Source organism: Penicillium griseofulvum (genome assembly GCF_001561935.1).
Source record: "Penicillium griseofulvum strain PG3 chromosome Unknown contig_96, whole genome shotgun sequence".
Lineage (NCBI taxonomy): Eukaryota > Fungi > Ascomycota > Eurotiomycetes > Eurotiales > Aspergillaceae > Penicillium > Penicillium griseofulvum.
The window spans coordinates 19,272-40,594 of record NW_024467457.1 but is presented as its reverse complement, the minus strand read 5'-3'; the positions used below and the strand labels follow the sequence as shown (position 1 = coordinate 40,594).

Genomic DNA, 21,323 nt, shown 5'->3' with positions numbered 1-21,323 from the left:
GTAACCTAGCCCGAGAAAGGAGAAATAAAAGGGGGGATGCAACAATTATAAAACATGATCTCTATACAACCTGACCGAAAGCGGGAATCAAAGTCTGTGCCAGCCAGAAGCTGAAGACGAGCTTGGGACCTGTCATCAACAGCTTGGGAGTCAGACCCTTGAAGAAGCTAGTAGGGCCCTCGTTCTTAAGCATGTTGGAGACGATCTTGAAGCCAGACTCGGGGTTCTCGAAGTTGCGGTTCTGGATACGGGTCTTGATGACATCGAGAGGAGCGGACACGATCAGGGATGCGCTAGCACCGCAGACTGAAGCGACGAAGTTCTGGCCCCAGGTGGCGGTGTTGTAATCGGTCAACTTGTAAATCTTTTCCTTGGCGAAAGCAGATCCACCGAAGAGCTGGAACATGAAGGTTAGTAGTGATTCAATGAGAACAGACCGGAGAAAGCATACAGCGAAGGATCCAGGAGCGTTACGGGCGGCAGTCCAGCCAGCACCACGGTACAGACCCATACCCTCATCGGCAACAATCTTGAAAAGGCCACGGCCACGGAAGGCATCGGGGTTAGTCTGACGCTTAATCTTAAGAACATCCAGAGGGAGCAAAATGATCTCTCCAATGCCGATCAAACTAAATGATTTCAAGTCAGATGAATTCTCATTCCCAACTGATTGTTCTTACCTTCCAGCAGTGGCGTGCATAATAGCCTTTCCGGTACCCTTGCCAAATGCTTTATCGAAGTCGGCACCGTGGTGCTTAGCGAGGTAATCACGGGCGAAAGGCTGACCACCGTACTTGTAGATGCGCTGGAGAACCTATATATTTGAAATGGTATGAGCCGGTTGTTCTCTTGTTCTTCAATAGGAACCACGAACCTTGTAACCGGCAGCGTATCCCAGACCGGGGAACAGAGAGGTGAACTTGCGACCAATGGTGGCATTGACGTGCTCTCTGAAGACAACCTGCTTGAAAGCGGCAGCGTTGGCGATCTGTCAAGAATCCAGTCAGCAATAAAACACCTTTTGTAAATAATCCCAAATCTCACCCGGGTCTGGTTGCTCATCAATCGCTTGGCGGTAGTGTCAACCTATGGATGTCAATGTTTTGATCGGAATGATTCTCAATTCGAAGACGATCGTACGGGGTGGAAGATCAACAACTCAGCAATACCGGCAGAGCCTAGAAGAGTCAATAACGAGTTTGTGTCTTGGAGCGTTTGACTTACCGGAACCAAGGAGACGAGCAGTGGCAGACTCCTTCTTGACATCTGTGGAAGCAGTGCCAGCACTGGCAATAGCGGGAGACATATTTGTTTCTAAAGAAAATCCCAAAAAAAAAAAGACAAAGCTAGAGAATGACAACGCCGAATGGTTCAAGTCAGGAACATCTCGGAGTTAAATTTTATCGCGGGATTTGGCACTAGTCCCCTTTTGGAACCGCCATCGGAGGGCCAAGTTCAGTATATTGTCTATATATTAGATTTCTAGAAGTAAATTATTATATCTCTTCATTTATAGAATATGACTCTGTATTTAATTCATTTCTCCCCCGTAAATTCCCGTTATATAGAAATAAGTGTTTCTTCACGATACAGGGACGACATTCAGATGAATGAAAATGACAGAAATGGAGATTCTGGAATACAAATCCGGATTGCAAAATATAGAAGTGATACCAAACTACAGTGTTGTCTTTTATATGGAGGATTTAGGGTTATTTTGAAGAATTCCGTGGTACGGAGGATATAGTAGACCTCGGGATGTATACGTGATTTACTATATCTACCCATTACTTAGGCTAAAGAAAATCATATTACTCTCAAGTGTAAGCACTTTATCTAGCCTGATCTGTGGTTTGTTTCCAGGTGTTCCATTGCTAGGAACAAAGATTTGTCAAAAGAATCCCAGAATATTACCCAGAGAAAGCTCATAATGATTGTAATTGCAGCAAAAGAGCATAGTTGCCAAGCAAAGTTAGAAAATGCGCAGAACACCCGAATCAAACGCCAGTGACCTAAACCCAGAATCCCAAGGTCGCAGAAGCCTTCTCGCCTGCCCGTTCATCCATCATTGACTCACTCGTGCAGGTTAGAGTGGCCGAACAGCAAAGCAAATGAGAGAGACTAAACAACCTCTACAGGTCACCGAAAGTGTTCTCGCCCGAGTATCTAACCGTTATGTCAGTATGATTTCATTTATTAACAAAAGAAAAGGGAAAAAAAAACATACGTGATGTACAAGAAGCCGTCTTCATCCTTGTGTTCTTCGTAGATGCTACTCATAAGCGCAGCAGTTGGAGGGAGGACCTCATCAACAAAGATGAAGATAGCCTTCTCGGGGGAGAGCTTTATGCGCTTGCGGATCACATAGACGAACTGTCCCACGGTGAGGTCGGCCGGCACTAGGTACTTCTTCTTGTCGATGGTGGCAATATCCGACTTCTCAACCTTCTCGCAAATGACCTGTAGGTTGAAAGTCCGTTAGCTACCAAACAAGCGGTGAAGGTCTGAGAGGTTGGTTGCAACAACCACCTTCGGGGAAAATCCCCCTCGAATCAAAGATACTCACAGGAATGCGGTCAGCATATTTTTGACGGATGCGCTCAGCCTCAGCCTTTCGCTTCTCGAAGGGGTGCTCGTCCTTGAACTTGGATCGCATCGTGACTGATAAGGGTCGATAAGTGAGAGCGGGTCGGGTGGAGAGTAAGATCAAAACACTAGAAAGCTCTAGTATAAAAGTGGTAGCAGTAGCAGTAGTATCTTCTTGATGGGAAGCTCTGGATGTGAAGTATCTTGCAGAAAGTAGAAAGAGAAAGATGGAGAGGGGTGATAGAGGATGACAAGGCGACCTCCCCCGCTGACGTTACGGTAATACCATCACGGGATCCATTGGCGGTGAGTCAATGGTCACGCGGCAGAAATCAGATATCTTAAAAGAGGTTCACGTGGATAGCAAAAGACATACATAGTATATTATCTACAAGCATACTATCAATATAAAGATATATATACTACATAGTAGACATTCTAATATCAAAAATAAAAACAATCTTACCAATACCGGTGGCTTACATGTATTGTCCTGGTGCCTATTTCAACCGCTTATCGTGCTTATCTCATCTAATCAAACAGATCAAACTCCGCTCTAAGAAAGTCGTACGATTGAGACCGAGGTTGCGTGGTGTTTTGCTAAATTGTTGACTCAATTCAACTTCTTCCTCAAATCATTCTCTGTACAAGTTTGATCTACTCTCCTTTTCAACCATTAACCTTTTGATACCTTGTGCTGGCAGGCATTCGCGCAGCCAATCCTATTCCAAAAATGGCCACCCGATCATACGCGCCTCTGCGAAGGTCGTTTGGGCAGTTATCTGCTCGAACTACTCGCGTTGCTAGCCGTCATGTTGGACCCTCGTTCCGCGCATACTCGACTGAGCAAAATTCGCGTCAACCAAAGCCATTCACTGTCTGGAGACCATACTTGCGCCTCGCCTTTGGCGTACCTTTCATCGGTGCAATTCTATACTCAATGGTATGGCATGGCACTTCAAGCCCCTAGGATATCTACTTACTCATTTCTTCCAGATGACAGAAGAAGTCACCGAGCTCGACGCTCCATCCATTGTTGAAGTGGATGATGCGCTGAAGCAGTCATCGAAAATCAACGAGTCCTCGCCAATGCGCTTACGGATGGAGAGACTCATCAAGCAACACCAGCAGAAGATTATTGAGGAATTAGGCAGGATTGATGGGCAACAATTCAAGACCGATACCTGGTCGCGCCCCAATGGCGGTGGCGGCATTTCCTGTGTGCTGCAGGACGGAAATGTCTTCGAGAAGGCTGGTGTCAATGTCTCCGTGGTGTATGGCAAACTACCTAAGGCAGCGATTGAGAAGATGCGTGCCGATCACAAGTCCTTTGTTGGCTCAGATGTAGACTCGCTGGACTTTTTTGCCGCCGGTCTATCGTTGGTCTTGCACCCACACAATCCCATGGCTCCAACGGTGCATCTCAACTACCGATACTTCGAAACGTCGGATCCCAAGGACCCTATCAATGGGGACAAGAACTGGTGGTTCGGCGGCGGCACAGATCTGACCCCAACCTACCTCTTCCCAGAGGATGCTCAGCACTTCCACAAGACCATTAAGGATACGTGCGACCGCCACGATGCTACATATTACCCCAAGTTCAAGTCCTGGTGCGACAAGTACTTCTACATCCCTCATCGTGGCGAATGCCGTGGTGTTGGAGGTATCTTCTTCGATGACCTTGACGCCAACTTCCTTCAAACTTCCGCCGGCTCCTCCTCCAATCCGCAGGAGACACTCTTCTCTTTCGTTTCGGACGGTCTAGCATCTTTCCTTCCTTCCTATGTGCCAATCATTGAACGACGCAAAGACATGTTGTATACCCCAGAACAAAAGGAGTGGCAGCAGCTTCGTCGGGGCCGCTATGTGGAGTTCAACCTTGTCTATGACCGCGGAACTAGCTTTGGCTTGCGCACACCCAATGCTCGCATTGAAAGTATCTTGATGAGTCTCCCACGTACTGCTAGCTGGGCTTACATGGACCCTGTCTCTGGCACAAGGACAGATAACATGCTTGTAGATGAAGATGACCTGGCCGAAGATAAGACCAAGGAGAAAGAGCTTATGGATGTGCTGCGACACCCCCGACAGTGGGCATGATTCATATGCCATTGTTTGGTATATGTAGGGTGTTTTCTTGATTTATATATGTATATTACCTAACAAAAAAAAAACATTTAGACAAAATGTGAATAATTATTGAGCTAGATATCTCTATAGTTTTTATGTACAACATAGTGGCATGCTACTCTGTAGACCTAGACTATGAATTATCCATAGCACTGTTCCCGTTCATGTAGCCATATTCTCATTGATCTTTCATCGTATTGGTAAGATGGCCGAGTTGGTCTAAGGCGCCAGGTTAAGGTATACCTTAACTCCACAACTAGCAATAGTTTCCTGGTCTCGCAAGAGGCGTGGGTTCGAATCCCACTCTTATCATAACTTTTTGTTTTTACACATTCCACTTCAATATAAGGCCTTTTACTTGTATTCCTTTTTTTAAAGGAAGAAATTGTTCATGAAGTGTAAGATTATATATAGAAAGGTTGTTTGCTTATACTCAACCGTCAACTCATAACTACATAGTAGCACATCTACATAGAATGATATCTGAGAAAACTACTAGACAGACATCACAAGGCCAATTATTCTTGTGATAATAATCACTTGAAGTGCCACTTAGGTGTGATTTAAGGATTCCTAGGATAAAAATTTGCCTAACTATGGACATTTCTAACAGTCAGGTTGTTGTGGCCCTTATTGATAGTCAATTATATAAAGTTCATATCCTAGGTACCCAAGAGAATTGGTCAATCTATCAGGTTGATTCTAGCTATATAACCTTATAGGTTATAGTATCTTCCATTTGAAGACGAAGTTCGACACTACCAGCCGATTGGGGGCTTTGTTGCAATATCTAAGAACTAGAAGAAAGAATAGAAATTTTCTTTGGACAGTAACACACGACCTAGCAGGCTAATAGGCTCACAAGCAAAACAAGGAAAGCAATCCTAGTTCCAGCCCAACTGAAATACAGCGCAGTGGGTAGATATGGATGAACGTCAATATTAAGTCCTATAAGACCAAGGCAGTGATTAGTACGGGCATTGTATGAGTGACCTTGATATTTAAATTTTCGAACAAATGCCCCGGGGTGTTATCCTTTCGCATACATACGTGACGAACTAAAAAGGAAGGTATATCCTAGTAAGCTCATAATGGTATCACTGTAGGTAGAGAAGTAGGATCTCATTAACAGATGACTTCAAGATCGTCAGAGGGGACTCGCACATAGTGATAACGGGCTCTGTATTGATCTATAACTGCGTACCAAGGAGTTCAAGATGATAGTATACTATATCGCAAGGCAGGTGATGAGATGCGGATCATTCATGGAACAAGTCCAGCCCCAGATAAAGTCAGGTCTCACGTACGGAGTATTATATTACAATATAGGCATATATATCTCTCTAGGACTTGGTGAGTCATCTCATCTCATCGGCATCGGTTACTCGATTGCTAGTACCACACCGGTACAAGTAGCGCGGAAATAAGTTAATATATAAAGGATACCCCACCGTCGTCCTATGGATTGAGTCCATGCCCTAACCGTCTATGATCTTTCCAAGATCTATTAATATGGTGACATAGTGCGATCGAAAGCTCATTCACCTTCTAACCCAATCATTTATTTGAAATCTATCTGGTTCAACCTCTTTAGCAGTTTTCCAGGCTTGCGGCTCCAGTAAATTATCTTACTCACAATGGCTCCAAACTCATCAACACCCGAGGCCAATAATAATGCGATTGTATTAAGGGGAAAATGATGCCTGCATATCCCGATGTAGTATGGTGCCAAGGCAAGTTCAGAAGAACGTAGTGAATTATTTTGGTCTTTTCTTCTTTAAACAGGTATAGTTATAGGCTCTTCTTTCATTGTTTTCAATTATGCAACATGTTTTTTTTTTTTTTTTTTGGAAACCATTGCGCATTATCTAAGTGTTTGCTACGGGTACTATTTCTCGTGCCCTAACTTCGCCTATTTGGGAAATAATATGGAGAGGTCGTGAGTATTTTATCCATTACTTTGTGCCGTGATCATAGTATGTATAGGTCTACCTAGACAGATGCCTATGGCGATGTAGCGGACTCCCATGCGTTTCCATTCATGTAGTCATACTCTCGGCGATCTTTCATCCATTGGTAAGATGGCCGAGTTGGTCTAAGGCGCCAGGTTAAGGTATACCTTAACTCCACAACTAGCAATAGTTTCCTGGTCTCGCAAGAGGCGTGGGTTCAAATCCCACTCTTATCATATTGTTTTGCTTTTTGTTCATATCACTTGCTCTTTTGGTGTAGTTGAAGTTTTGCAGTCAAGAGGCGAGGTGTGGTGGGTTCGGGAAAAAATTTCTTCATTTTTGTGCGTCCAGTATAAAGGTCAGTGCCTCGCTTTAACCTAACAATTTATGGCTGGCTAGTATAGATAAAGAATTAACTTATATTTTAGTTGGGATAGCCAACGGCAACTTGAATACTGATTTCGAATCTTCAAGTCCTAGTATATTTGATCGACTCATGTGCTGGAGTGACCCATACGTACAAGGAAAGAAAGAAACCCAGCTGAGAGACATGTAGTTTAGAGATTGGTGTACGGATGTAAGTAATAGAAACGGCTTTGACTATATATCTGTGGATGTTGGAGCAATGTGTAATTTTCTACCCGAGATCGTTGTATATATGGCAATCTGAACCTAGTATTATAGTCCATAAATGAACTGGTTTTTCATACCACAACCGACTGACTAGCTCATGGTATAACATTCGAAGAATATATGAGACTTAGAATTAGGATTGGCTGCTCATCTAGCCTTGTTAGGCCCTCTTGGTCCTTTAGATGTCCTCAGATACTTCCTTAAATGAGAAAAATATATAGATAATTCCCCCCCTTGGTGCTATACATAGAAAGACAAGAAGGATCACCATCAAGGTATAGACCATGGCCTATAGAATGGCCCGGAATGCGCAATAATATCTGATCTGTGACGGAGAAACAAATATTGATCCACAACAAGGTCTTGGGATAGCTGATGCGGAAGAGGGTAAAAAACCAACATAATAGTGCAACACCGACAGGAGTCGCTTCGTAGTTGATCATTAAATTCCCTGGAAATGGATAGGATAATGGAAACGGACAGAGCCGTAGGCAACTAAACAGGAACTTTATACTTCATATTCATCTACCAAATCTATAGTATAAGCCAGGTAAAATAAAAGGCCTGATATGTGTTGCCGTGTTAGTATTTCGTTACGAGTGATCTCGTTCAGATGAGTTACAGGATCTACCAAGAATAACTAGTCAGTTGCATATGTGAAGCTTCGAATGGTCTTTCTAGCAGTCTCTAGTCCTCTCAGATATCACTTTTATCTGTCTTTCTAGATATCTTCTCGGCCTTCTTGTTGTCACATGTAGGCAGTAGAAGCTTAAAACGTATACACAGGCCTTTAATATACTAGGAAACCCCTACATAGTAAGATCTTGATCGGTTTCGAAGACAAACGTCTAATGTTAAAAAAAACCCAGTATAAACTTGTCAACCTCAAAAAAGTTCAACTTCTACACATCGAAGCAAAAACATAGCCCATATAAGCTAATAAAAGCCTTATATCGAAGTGAAACGTGATAAAACAAAAAAAGTTATGATAAGAGTGGGATTCGAACCCACGCCTCTTGCGAGACCAGGAAACTATTGCTAGTTGTGGAGTTAAGGTATACCTTAACCTGGCGCCTTAGACCAACTCGGCCATCTTACCAATACGATGAAAGATCAATGAGAATATGGCTAGATGAATAAAAACCAGTAGCTAACTCCTAACTCAGCACGGTGGATAGTCCTTGACATGTAAGACTAGAAAAAGCATGTGAAATGTCAGCCCGTGATTATCCCGACCAGATGATAAATTCCCTAATCTATCAGAACGGGATTTCATGTTCTAATTTGCAGCCGAGGTCGTGAAAGCCCATTGACCCGCTGCACGGAGTAGATGCTACATACCGTAAGTGCCATGTAAAAGTGGCATTGATAAACCGGCGCAAACCCTGCAAACAATCTAAGCGATAGCCATTGAATCCTTTCTGTTTATTGCGGTTATTAATTGACCGGGCTGAAGGGTCAAAATGGCCGATTTGCGCACCGAACATCGGATGATTATTTTGGGGGTCTGGGGTTCGGGCTGTCGGGATTCAAGTGTTCGGAGAATTAAATTGTTTAGAAGATATGTCAGACATGTAAATCGGAATTATGGTTCCATTCAATTGGTAAATTATGAGGGCTACATTTCAAAGAACGTAAAAAAGCTGAAAGCCGCAAAATGTATTCAATGGGTATCGGGCCTGTCCATAGGACCAGACTAATTATGAAGTTATATGAGCAAATGCATCTAGACTAAAAACAAAACTTCTATTCCGAAGACCACTGCACGGCAGAAGGGTATCTCAAACCTTCTCTAGTGCTTCGCGGTGACACTGTCGCCGGTCAGTTTTTCGACTGCTTCTTTGGCCCTGTTCGGTAGAAAGGAGATCTGATTAGCCCGAGGTTTCACATGGAAAGGGAAATGTGGAGCACAATGACGAATAACGGGGGGAAAATCTGGAGAATGGGGAAGTGGAACACTTACATGTCACCAAGAGCAACCATACAGACGGTCTGCCAGATGCCCAGACCAACGCGGGGGGCCACACCACGGTAGAGGCCACGGATGCCGTTGCTGTCGTAGATGTACTTGAAAGTCTTGCCAACAGTCAAGTTTTTGGGGCGGTTAGGGTCAGGGGTCTTGCTCTGCATCTCGACGCGGATAACCTCGATCGGCTGGTTCCATGCGGACAGACCACCACCGAGACTTGAAGCCAAGATCTTTTCTCCGGCGGACAGCTTGGCACCGTCATCCTTGTTGGCAACCTTGCGGATAACCGACTCAGCGAGACGTGACAGACCGAAGCGGGAACCCCAGTTGGTAGTCTGGCGAATGGCGACAGCGTTGACACCACGGTTGATACCACGGATACCCTCCTTGCGGTAGATATCCATGAAGGTCGCAAAGGTGCCGGGCGGCTTGACACCGGTGGCGGCCAACTTGTGCTTCGTGATCTCGACCGTCTTCATACAGGTACAGAAACCCATAGTAGCGTAGGCCTGAGCAACACCACCAGCCATACCACCGCTGATACCGGAGACGAAGTCATTGGCACCGAAGGAGCGGGCATAATATTCGGCCTCGGAGGCGACGAAGAGGAGAACCGCACCCTTGGTGGATGCCTCAATCCAGGCCCACGGAATGAGTCCCTGGTAGTCTAAATATCCGATGTCGCAATTAGTTCAAGTTCATATCTTGTGGGGGTTCCACTCCGCCCCCAGACGCTAGCTGAATAGGTCGGGGAAAATTGGAAGCGGGTATTGAATAGATTTGAAAAGCGGGTATTGAATGGACACTTACAACCGAAGATTCCGCCACGGCCCCAAATCCGACCCATAGCACCCGCGAAGCTATCGCCCCGGTTTGCGGCCATGGTTGTCTTGATCACCTCCAGCGGCTTAGGGATGAGTTAGTTTGAATACTAGATAATCATTGAAGTATGCCATACCTGTCCCAATGATGTAACCTCAAACAAGTTCAATCCTGCACCCAGCAACAAGTTGCTGAACTTGACAGGCTTCTTCTCGAGCGTAGGGGCCGAGGCCTTGGAAGTAGTTGTAGACATTCTGGGATGATGGATGCGCTGAAAGGGGCCCTGACCAAGGGATATAGGGGGCTTCGTGCGTTGAAAGAAGAGGGAAGACAAAAGTCGAAAGAGGATGGATAAGAAGTTATGTAGAATGGAAGAGAAATGAGGGAGGAAAGATTGTCTTATAGGGTCGGGGAAATCAAAGCTTTGAGTAAGCTGGAGGACAACTAGTACCTGGTACGACCGATCTCCAAGAGTTTCCACTCATACCATTGGGTACTCGGTACCTCCCATACCAGGAAAGGAATCCACCTAAACAATTCGGTATAATAATATATATATTTATTTTCTTTATAGTATTTCTTTTTTTTCCTATAATATCTATAATATTTATACAATTTTATAATATACCATATATATATATATATATTCTATTGTACAATGTATATCTATATTTGACATGTGGGGGACAATCGTTGAGTTGTTCCCAACAATATCCCGCATGTGATCGATTCAACACAGGTAGACGTGAGACCGTCGATACTCCCGTATCTTTAAACTTCCCGAGAGGTTTTTTTTCTTTTTTTCTTTTTTTCTTTTCTTTTTTTTTTCGTAGAATACAATGACGGAATATATCACCGATTTATATATAGGAGATAAATTGATTTGACATGGAAGTTCTGTTACAAGGCCCGCTCGAACCGAGTCCCTATCATACATGAAAATAACCAACTCTTTCGGTCAAACAAAAGGAGATAATACAAATGTCTAACGCAGGTTTTAAACGGGCCCCAAAAGTAATAATTAAAAGAAAAGGGAAAATTCATGCGCTTAAAGCTTAGCACCAACCAACTTGGCGTAAGCCTCAGTGCTGAAAGACTTGGGGCGCTCAATGGGCATGCCAAGAGCACGGTCAATGATAAGCTGGGGCAGGACACCAATGGCACGGGACACACCGAACAGGACGGTGTAGTAGTTAGCCTCAGTCAAGCCGTAGTACTGAAGGAGGACTCCAGAGTGGGCATCGACGTTGGGGTAGGGGTTCTTAGTCTTGCCGTGCTCGGTCAGAACGCCAGGGGCGATCTTGTAGACCTGGCTGACCAGCTTGAACAGAGGGTCATCGGGAAGCTTGCGGAGAGCAAACTCGCGCTGGGAGACGTAACGGGGGTCAGTCTTGCGCAGAACGGCGTGACCGTAACCGGGAACGACCTGGCCGCTGTTAAGGGTGGCCCAGAGGTAGTCCTTGATGGACTGATCACTGATGTCGCTGCCGACGGACTCCTTCATCTTGGTGATCCAGTTCAGAACCTCCTGGTTAGCGAGACCGTGAAGGGGACCGGCAAGACCCTGGAGACCAGCGGACAGAGAGAGCATGGGGGAGCTCAGAGCACTACCAACCAAGTGGGTGGTGTGGGCGCTGACGTTACCACCCTCGTGGTCGGAGTGGATGGTCAGGTACAGACGCATCAGCTCAACGAAGTCCTTGTTGCCGCCGAAACCAAGCTGGTTGGCCAAGTTGAAGGAGTAATCCTTGTCCTTCTGGACAGGGGCGACCTTGCCATCTTTGAAGACGTTGCGGTAGATACGGGAAGCAATGGTGGGAAGCTTGGCGATGAGGTCCATGGAGTCCTCGAAGGTGTAGGTCCAGTACTCCTTCTTGTTGACACCCTTGGCGTAGGCCTTAGCGAAGGCAGACTCGTGCTCGAGAGCAGTCACGGCCAGAGAGAACTGAGCCATAGGGTGGAGAGTGTTGGGGCAACGATCGATGAGCTCCTCAACAAACTTGGGAACATCGGAGCGGGCAGCCCACTCGGCAGAGAGGTTACGGACCTGCTGCTCGGAGGGGATCTCGCCGGTCAATAGAAGCCAGAAGAGACCCTCGGGCAAGGGCTCCTCACCACCGGGAGCCTTGGGCAGGAGCTTCTGGCACTCGGGGATCTAGAAATAACAATGAGCAAGCAGAAAGCGATATCTGAGTCGATGAATACCTACAGTGTAGCCACGGAAACGGATACCCTCCTCAGAGTCGAGGACGGAGCCCTGTAAAAGAAAAAAAAAAAAATAAGTTTAGGGTCATTTCTTAGGGGGTGGGATTGCTCTCGACTTACCTCCCAAACGAGGGACTTGATGCCACGGGCACCACCGTAGGCCTGGTCGAGGGTAACCTCACCAATGACCTTGCTACCGTGCTCCCTGAGACAATAGAACACTATGATCAGCTGTTGTTCAATTTCGAATGAAGGAGCGCGTCACATACTTGCGGAGCTTCTTAACCTTCTCGATCTCGGCGGGCAGGTTGTCGGCGAAGGTGTCCTTGAGGGACTAGACAATTAAACCTAGGTTAGCATTCCATTGAAACTTAGGTCAAATTCGAGTAAGCATCATACCTTAACCTTAGCGGAAGAGTAGCAGCGCACGCCATTGAAGGCAGCGGACTGCACCGGCTTCGCAATGGAAGACCGGAGAGCGGTAGAACCGATTCTGAGGGAAGAAGCCATGTCGAATCAGACAGGATATATGGTATGGGGGAAATATGGAGGAAATGGAGAAGTGGTCACAAAGCCTGGGGGAGAAGAAGAAAGAAAGGAAAGAATTCGGGGAGAAGCTCTTTTGCGCCTGGAATTTTCTCGGTTTTTTCCCATTTGGCCGTATTACAGCCGGTACCGTTGGTACGGTAACTGGGGCTTTCGGGACCCCGTGGAAGCTCAGTCAGCCATAGCTCTGTGTAATTTTCCAATGGTTTTTCCCCAACGGAAGACAGGCTCGGGCTGCCGGCAGATCGTGATGCTACGTTGCGAAATACGGGATTTTAATGTGTTACATATTTTCTATGTATTATACTATACTAACAATACATATCTATAATTCATTATTCTATATAAGATTGTTATAATCACAATATGCATATATGTATTATACATATGTAGTTACCCTTGGACTAGTTAATAATTTCTACATACGTAATCGAATGTTCCCGTGGATACTATGTATCCCTTCCATTTCCAAATTTCGTACTGCAAATACAGGTATCAATGGTAGGCAGTGACGTCGGGAAGTCGCCATTTCTTCCCGTGCCGCCATCCGTCCGACATGGAAACCCTCGGAGCTTATCAGATGGGTTTAGTATATGTAGATACATATATTGTAATAGTGCATTTAATCCCTAGCCTTGTCCAGATAGCTACATATGTATATATCCCAAATCCTAGGGTTATTCGTTGTACAAGATGTATAACTAACTATAAGCTGTACAAATAACATTTCTGAAACGGTTCACCGAGGCCGGGAGCTATATGGCGGTAGCACATGGCAGAAATGTATTGGTGAAAAGGGATGAGATGCCCACGGGTCCCTCGGCTCAGCGGTCAAGTGTAGTAATATTAAACCTAGGTAGGATGTTAGTTATTCGATATTCCGTACATAAAATTCACTTTGTATATTAAAATCAAAAAGTCCTTGATTTTCAATATCTTTTAGCAACATTTTTATTCATTTTAATGGAGACTTCATCATTCCTTGATATAACTGAAGATGATAGCAGAGAAAAAACTGTAAAAAACAAATGTAAGACTTCATTCAAGGTCAATATTTGAAATTTGAACACAATATTAAACCGAGGCCGAATAATTATCATTTGACAACACTCACCTCGGCCTCTCTTTTGCGCACCTTATTTATGTACACCTTTTCTTTGACTTGAGATATAAAAATCGAAATTATCCGGTTGCGGACAACAACCAAAGACGCAAGGCCACAATCAGCACGTGATTAACCCATGATAGGATTAGCGCCAAGTCGCAGAGTCTGCTGTCCCCTTTGATGATCCTTCCGTTCACCCTCACCTTCCCTCAAACTCAGCATCCTTCTTCCCTTCGATTTCATCAGTTTCTTGAGCTCAGCTTATTTGCTGACTGCGCTGGACTTCACTGGATCCTCTTGGACTCCGTAAACCCTGATCTGGTTTTTCTCTGGGATCTCACTGCAAAAGACGCTCTAGGCTGTACATCTCCCGTACTCCCCGTACTCTCGTACTCGGCGCCAGGCAGCCTTCCTCAATATCGCTAGGCTGTATTCCAGCTGTAGGCGGCTATTCTCTGGTCGACAGTGAATGCGCTCGTGGAGTCTGTAGTGAAGAATCGCCGGGAACTCGATTAAACATATCTTCTTTGCATACCGAGATATTGTCCGTCGCGTCGCAAGAGCGCAGTAGCCGGGACCTCTACATTGCTTCCTCCCATCTGCATAAAGTCTTCACTGGGAACTTTTTCCATTCTTCCTTTTGCGACTCCCCTTCCAAGTGGATTCGACGGTAGTATCTTTCCGGCATGTCTTCCGCAGTAGCTGAACTGGAGAATCTTCTCCAATCCATGCTGGCACTCAAGCCACCTGGCGTATCCGGCTCAAAGATTGGTGGCATCACAAACTTGTGCAATGCCAACGTGCAGGTACGCTTGTCCCCTTTGGTCGATTGAACCATCTCATTGGTCCCGACGTGATCGATGAAATGCTAACCCTGCACACAGAATGAATCAGTTCTGATCCAGAAAATTTACACTCACTTCAAAAAAGCCCCGGGCTCCCACAAGCTGGGCGTGCTCTATGTGGTAGACTCAGTAACTCGACAATGGGTAGAGGCCGCACGCAAGGCCGGCCAGGTTCCTGGAGGCGATGCTCCTGATGGAACTTTCGCCGCCGGTGTCAAACGTGTCACTGATCTTTTACCTATCCTGATGACAGACATCATCAATAACGCCCCCAATGACCAAAAGGTACGCTATAGGACATACTTGTATTATGATAAACCTCATACCCCATCACTACAGCCTTGGCAATGGCCAAGCCCTGTTTTGTGGCTTGTGCTTTGCACATTGTATCCTTGCCCCAATGTACTTCAATCCGAAGATCATTCCGCCTTGACCAGACTGTTTCGAACGCGTAACTCACATATACCCTGTCACAATCTAGGACAAGATCAAGAAGTTGGTCGACATCTGGGAACGTGGTGCGACTTTCCCAGCCCCGATGCTCAATTCGTTCAAAGAGAAGTTCAATGCTGCCCAAAGTAAGTCCTCAAAGATGATACTGTATTTCGCCCACGCTCACATATCATTAGATGTCGAATCGAACACCCCCGAAGGGTCTCCTGCACCGAATGCCAACCCGATCGGAATCCCACAACAGTCGGCACCTGATACCTCAAGCATCCTGAAAGCTTTGGCCGACATGGCCAAGCAGAACACTACCGCACCTGCTGCTCCTTCAGCTCTTGCCCCGGCCAACCCTCTCGGCGCTTTCAACTCGGCCTCCGTGACCCCTGCCAATGACCAGAATTCGCATATGGCCGCTGCCATGAATGCACTCGGCGCCGGTGGACCTGTCGCGCCTCCTTTCGCAGGTATGGCAGGCATGGCTCAGAACCCTGCTCTCCAGCCGCAGAGTCAGAGTGGAACTCCAATCTCGATGGCCGCCGCAAACCCGTTGACCGCGATGCTTCCTCAGGCTGCGCAGCCTGCCGCACCCGATTCGAACGCCATGGCACAGCAGCTTCAGCTTCTTCAGATGCTCGCTGCTCAAGGTATCCCTCAGGACCAGTGGGGGACTGCTCTGCAGCTTTTCAGCATGACCAACAACGGTGGTATGGGCGGTATGCCTGGTATGCCTGGCATGCCTGCGATGCCCGGTATGCCTGCGATGCCTGGAGGCCCGATGGCTGGATTCAACCCGATACAAGGACAGAACGTGGGTGGATGGGGTCACTCGGACGCTCAGAATAAGGATGATCGGGGCCGTGAATATCCTCGCTCGCCGCCCACTGGATATCGTCGTCGCTCTCGCTCTCCAGGCTGGGATAGACGCCGTACTGCTTCGCCTCCTCGCCGTCGTGACAGCCCTGTTTATGGAGAATATGGTGAATCCCCTGGTCGTCGTGGAGACCCGCGTGATGTGCGTGGCCGTCGTGGTAATGAGTACCGTCAGCGTAGCCCCCCTGGTGGACGTGCTGGTGGTAGACGTCGCTCGCCTTCGCCTGCTCGTAACAAGGATCCTAACCTCCCTCCCCCTGGACCCAAGTTCATTGAATGGGACTATTCTATTGGCCAGGGCATGATCAAAGTATTGAGCCGAACTCTTTTCGTTGGTGGTGTCACATCCTCGGAGGCTCACCTGCGTCAGTTGTTTGGTCAGTTCGGAATTGTTCAGACTTGCATCGTCAATGTGGACAAGCGCCACGCTTTTATTAAAATGGTTAGCCGCACCGATGCGATGCAGGCACGTGATGGAATGGAGTCTTACCGTACCGGCGAGATGCAACTCCGGGTAAGTCATCTTCTTTTTCTTGTTGACCCTTCGTGAGACCTTATCACTGACTTTATCAATTTAGACTCGTTGGGGTGTTGGTTTTGGCCCGCGTGACTGTAGCGACTACCAGACTGGAGTTAGCATAATTCCGATTGAGCGACTGACCGAGGCTGATCGTAAGTGGATGATTTCCGCGGAATATGGCGGAACTGGTGGACGTCCTATTGAATCTGGTATGATTGTGGAGGAGCCCGATATCGAAATCGGCGCAGGTGTCTCCTCCAAGGCTATCAGCCGTCGCATCGCCACTGACACTGGCGGTAAACGGGGCCCAATTTCCACTCGCACCAACCCCAACCCCCAGGATACTCGTTTTGGTGGTCGCCGTCCCGAGCGTGATGGATACGGTGGTCCCCAGATGAATGAAGTTGACATGCCTAACATGAACCAGGGAGCTGCACCTGCAGTTCCTTCCTATGGTTTCAACTTTGCCAGCATGCCCATGCTGCCTCCCGGATTCATGATGGGTGGCCAGCCCGGTATGCCCGGTGGTCAGCCTCCTTCTGGTGGTCAGGGCAACTGATTTTTTCTTCATTCCTCATTGTTGCGTGCATATGGTCCAAATAGGATGCGCGCACCGCGCATGGCAAAGGCGTTGGGGCGGGGGATTGAACATTTTTTTTTTATCTTGAGGCATATCGTTTGGCGGGGAGGTTTTCGTTCTTTCTGTACTTCTCTTACCTTAATTTTTCAAGTTGTGCAGTCTCGCCGACGGTTGAACAAGGGCACATTATGAACCGAAGTTTTTATGAGAAATTCATATCCATTGACATTACCTTATGGTTCCCTTGTGGTTGTAAGTTTTTTTTTTCGGCCCAGGCGTGTGCCCTATCTTACATGTAGTATGAAGCTTGTAACCTTAAGTGTTCATTGATATCGTAGGTCATCACTAATTTTTAATACTACGTAGTCTCCTTTCTGTATTCCATCATGCACGGCATCGACATGTGTTAGAAATTTCAAGCAGTACGATCCGGCACAGCCTTTGATGCCTGGAATGACTGCTCAAAGTCAGCAATGATATCGCCAATGTACTCTGTGCCAACCGAAATACGGATTCCATCCTCAGTCACACCAGAGTCATGACGCTCCTGCTCTGTGAGCTGTTCATGGGTGGTGGACCAAGGGTGGATGGCCAGAGTCTTAGAATCCCCGACACTACAGTGATGTTAGTAAGAGGTAAAGGCTCTTAAGAGAGAATAGGAATGAGTCATACTTGGCAAGGTTCGAAATCAACTTGAAGTTGTCAACGACCTGAGCACCAGCGGTAGCGCCGCCCTTGATGCCCACAGACAGCACACCACCGAAGCCTCTGGTCAGGTACTTCTTTGCAATCTCATGACTAGGATGATCCTCTAGACCGGGGTATGACACCCAGCTCACATTCTCATTCTTCTGCAACCATTTGGCCAGGGCAATGGCGTTAGTTGCGTGTCGCTCGCAACGCAGGCTCAGAGTCTCCAGGCCGAGGATCAACTGCTGGGCACCGAAGGGGTTCAGGGCAGAACCAAGGTCGCGCAGGATCTCAACGCGCACTCGAATAGCATAGGCAAGCGGGCCAAAGGTCTCCCAGAACTTCAACCCATGGTAACCCTCGGATGGATCGACGAATTGGGGGAATCGGGCCGCGTTCTTCCCCCAGTCAAACTTTCCACTGTCAACCACGACTCCAGCAATGGTGGTACCATGGCCACCGATCCACTTTGTAGCACTGTGCACGACAATATCGGCACCGTGGTCAATTGGGCGAACGAAGTAGCCTCCTGCACCAAAGGTGTTGTCGACCTAGAAGATTGGTAAGCTTTGCATTCTTCCAAGGTTGCACACATTCTAAACAGACATACCACAACGGGAACCCCCTTTTCGTGTGCAACCTTCGCAATGGCCTCAAAGTCAGGTACATTGTAGCGGGGGTTACTAATAGACTCAATGTAGATAGCCTTGGTGCGGTCATCAATGGCAGCGGCAATATCCTCAGGCTTATCACCCTGGACAAACTTGGTATTGATTCCCAGACGCGGAAGCATAACCTTGAACTGGTTGTAGGTGCCGCCGTACAGGTTGCTCGTGGCAATGATGTTGTCACCAGCATGGGCGAGAGCCGAGATAGCCATGAATTGAGCTGCCTGGCCAGAGGAGGCGGCAACGGCGGCAACACCACCTTCTAGAGCAGCAATGCGCTTCTCAAAGACATCAACTGTTGGGTTCATGATTCGGCTGTAGATGTTACCGAACTCCTTGAGGCCAAAGAGCCTCGCACCGTGGGCGGAATCATTGAAAACGTAAGAGCTGGTCGCATAAATTGGGACTGCTCGTGAATTCGTGGTTGAATCGGGCTCATGGCTTGATCTATTAGATTTATGTTTTTCATTTGGGGAAATTGAATACTTACCCAGCGTGAAGCTGCAGAGTATCGAAATGGAGATTCTGCTCAGACATTATGGAAGCTTAAGAGTTATAGTAAATGAAGCATTAAAGGGAAAGACAAGGGAATAAATAGAGGAAATACGAGAGGAAGGGGGGGAAATGGCGGGGTGCAGATGGCGTGATTTGGGTTATACTCCACTGATATTCCAGAACGTAGATATAGAAATACAACATATATAGAATATAGTATATATATATATATATATATATAGATTAGACATAGTTCAATTGATATTATATATGGTCTCCAGACCTGTAGACAAATTTCCCTTCACCCATATCTGATATATCTCACACTTGTACATTCCAGTATGTTTTTTTGTTATCTTCCAGGCCAAAAAAATCTATAACCCTTCTTCTTCCCTCTTTCACCTCCTTATCACGAGCAAGATGCGTAGCGGGATTGAATTAGATGAGCTGGATTTCGGGGAAGTAATCTCTACTATAGAATCTGGTTAGTACTATCTATCCCCGTCAAGGAATTTAGATGCAAGCGCATTGTTATACGCAGAAACCCTATGTGAAAATGTATAAGATGTCAGGTTATTTACATAGCCATAAGCTGCTTTAATCTAATAAACAAACAGGACATTCCTCTCGCATCAATTTTGTCAACCACACAAGTCCAACAAAAGCTCCTATCCACTGGCAAGCAAATACATCGATATTTTTTTTTTCGAACGTGCAATGCTTATCGCGGCTAGTATCACCATCCACTACCAATTCCCCCGCCGATCGTGTGTTGCTGCCGATGCCGAACGTAGCACGAGTAACTCACTCGGAGGATCTAGAATCTCCTCCCAACAGTCGATGGAAATTAATTTCACGCCAACAGAAAAGGAGGGATCATGTAGCCACTTGTCGGTAAGACCAGGGATCCCAATTTCTAAATCCCTCAATCCCTTTAGTATATCTAAATCGCCCACCCATTCGTCCCTATCGTTGACAGAGACAGCTGTTTCAATGTAATAGGCATCCATGCCCCGCGAATTGGTCGATTCAAGGCTGCCAGGTCCTTTCCAGCCCGTGAAGGACAAGTGAATAGAGGTGCTATCGAACATCCCGCCCGCTGAATTTCCATCGAACAGGTTGTGGTTGACGAATTGCCACCTTTCAAGGTCATGTTCACGGATCTCTAACTCCGGAGGAGAAACCAATAGCGTAACTCCCAGCTTCCCAAAATTGCCAATAGTATGTGAGACGGCACCCGAAGAGAGATACCTTGGTGACATCGGGTCGTGGAGTAGCTGTTTAGCAATGAATAGAGAGTTGCCACTAGATATTGCCAGCACATCCGCTAGCTTAGCAATGTCGACGCTAATATCCCCTGATTCAAACTGTAGAATTGCTGCGAATGTGTACTCACGGGACAACAGGCTTGGATAAATTGTGGTGGGTTTGTTTCCTTCGCGCGCTAGCTGCTTTGCAAGTGGACTTAGAGAATCAAGCCCCTTGGCTATGGACTGCGCCCAGCTCCAAGAGTAAACGGGGCTTTTAATCACACCCATAGACACAGTGGCGTTGGATAGGTGGCACCTGTAGTAGTCCACAACTCGTCTGAGCGCCAGAAGGGATGGATCACGGTGAAATGATCCTTGTTCCAAGAGGTCTTGGACTATTTCAAGGGAAAGTGCACCCGAGACGCCTGTTTTTTTTGCGATGAAGACTGACTATTCTTCCTCTTATAAACGGCCGCAGGGCTATGGTCACCAAAAGCAAAATCGAATATAACTGGCTGGCTAGTAAGGGGGCCGTCTTCGAAAAATTCGTCGAAAACGTCATGCGTCTTTGAGTGGTCATCTTGCATATCAGGATCGAAATATTTCGAGGTATGGGAGCTAGATGTTTCCATTAAAGGAAAGAAAATCCAATTCTCTCCGAGCGGAATCTCAAGGAACTAGATGCTCTCGAAATCTTCATATTCGTCCCACTTTCTCTTCATCCCTCCGTGGGAATTTCGTGCTCTTTCCACATGTACTGATGTGTAGCCATACGAGTTGTCCTCGGCTCGAAAGCGAATCACGTAGTCACACATATTCTGCACGGCCAATACTCAATGTGCCCTCAGCACCTAAGCGGCACTCTAGGGTGAGTGCGGGTGATATGGGTGAGAAGTCTTGAGACTGGGGTGAGAGAGGTGAGAACGGGGTGACAATTCTCACCCTTGAGGTGATAGGGGCCAACTCACTCCAAACCTATATCAGTCCTAAGAAAAATACAAATTGTT

General features: G+C 46.6%; 7 protein-coding genes across 7 annotated transcripts; 2 read left to right on the top strand and 5 right to left on the bottom strand.

Annotated features, from left to right (window-relative positions):
- Window positions 1-61: 61 nt before the first annotated feature.
- Window positions 62-1,306, bottom strand: PGRI_063080 (putative mitochondrial GTP/GDP transporter Ggc1; the record flags this gene model as incomplete). The annotated part of the gene is made up of 7 exons (XM_040794022.1): window positions 62-397; window positions 452-629; window positions 681-814; window positions 875-988; window positions 1,045-1,086; window positions 1,141-1,178; window positions 1,225-1,306. 7 exons carry the CDS (start codon window positions 1,304-1,306, stop codon window positions 62-64), a joined length of 924 nt encoding a protein of 307 aa, XP_040647987.1.
- An 826-nt stretch (window positions 1,307-2,132) lies between these two features.
- PGRI_063070 (autophagy-related protein 8) lies at window positions 2,133-2,656 on the bottom strand (the record flags this gene model as incomplete). The annotated part of the gene is made up of 3 exons (XM_040794021.1): window positions 2,133-2,166; window positions 2,228-2,460; window positions 2,567-2,656. The coding sequence occupies 3 exons, from the start codon at window positions 2,654-2,656 to the stop codon at window positions 2,133-2,135; spliced, it is 357 nt and encodes a 118-aa protein (XP_040647986.1).
- Window positions 2,657-3,319: 663 nt separating this feature from the next.
- Window positions 3,320-4,689, top strand: hem13 (coproporphyrinogen oxidase; the record flags this gene model as incomplete). Its single annotated transcript, XM_040794020.1, has 2 exons — window positions 3,320-3,529; window positions 3,583-4,689. 2 exons carry the CDS (start codon window positions 3,320-3,322, stop codon window positions 4,687-4,689), a joined length of 1,317 nt encoding a protein of 438 aa, XP_040647985.1.
- A 4,407-nt stretch (window positions 4,690-9,096) lies between these two features.
- Window positions 9,097-10,348, bottom strand: PGRI_063050 (putative mitochondrial DNA replication protein (Yhm2); the record flags this gene model as incomplete). Its single annotated transcript, XM_040794019.1, has 4 exons — window positions 9,097-9,151; window positions 9,268-9,940; window positions 10,084-10,180; window positions 10,232-10,348. The coding sequence occupies 4 exons, from the start codon at window positions 10,346-10,348 to the stop codon at window positions 9,097-9,099; spliced, it is 942 nt and encodes a 313-aa protein (XP_040647984.1).
- A 795-nt stretch (window positions 10,349-11,143) lies between these two features.
- cit1 (citrate (Si)-synthase CIT1) lies at window positions 11,144-12,810 on the bottom strand (the record flags this gene model as incomplete). The annotated part of the gene is made up of 5 exons (XM_040794018.1): window positions 11,144-12,250; window positions 12,305-12,352; window positions 12,421-12,505; window positions 12,570-12,634; window positions 12,700-12,810. The coding sequence occupies 5 exons, from the start codon at window positions 12,808-12,810 to the stop codon at window positions 11,144-11,146; spliced, it is 1,416 nt and encodes a 471-aa protein (XP_040647983.1).
- Window positions 12,811-14,679: 1,869 nt separating this feature from the next.
- On the top strand, window positions 14,680-17,192 carry PGRI_063030 (Nrd1 complex RNA-binding subunit; the record flags this gene model as incomplete). The annotated part of the gene is made up of 5 exons (XM_040794017.1): window positions 14,680-14,757; window positions 14,836-15,081; window positions 15,278-15,374; window positions 15,426-16,627; window positions 16,692-17,192. 5 exons carry the CDS (start codon window positions 14,680-14,682, stop codon window positions 17,190-17,192), a joined length of 2,124 nt encoding a protein of 707 aa, XP_040647982.1.
- A 436-nt stretch (window positions 17,193-17,628) lies between these two features.
- Window positions 17,629-20,903, bottom strand: PGRI_063020 (O-acetylhomoserine aminocarboxypropyltransferase/cysteine synthase family protein; the record flags this gene model as incomplete). Its single annotated transcript, XM_040794016.1, has 6 exons — window positions 17,629-17,827; window positions 17,886-18,454; window positions 18,514-19,012; window positions 19,062-19,116; window positions 19,875-20,711; window positions 20,768-20,903. 6 exons carry the CDS (start codon window positions 20,901-20,903, stop codon window positions 17,629-17,631), a joined length of 2,295 nt encoding a protein of 764 aa, XP_040647981.1.
- Between the last annotated feature and the right edge of the window lie 420 nt (window positions 20,904-21,323).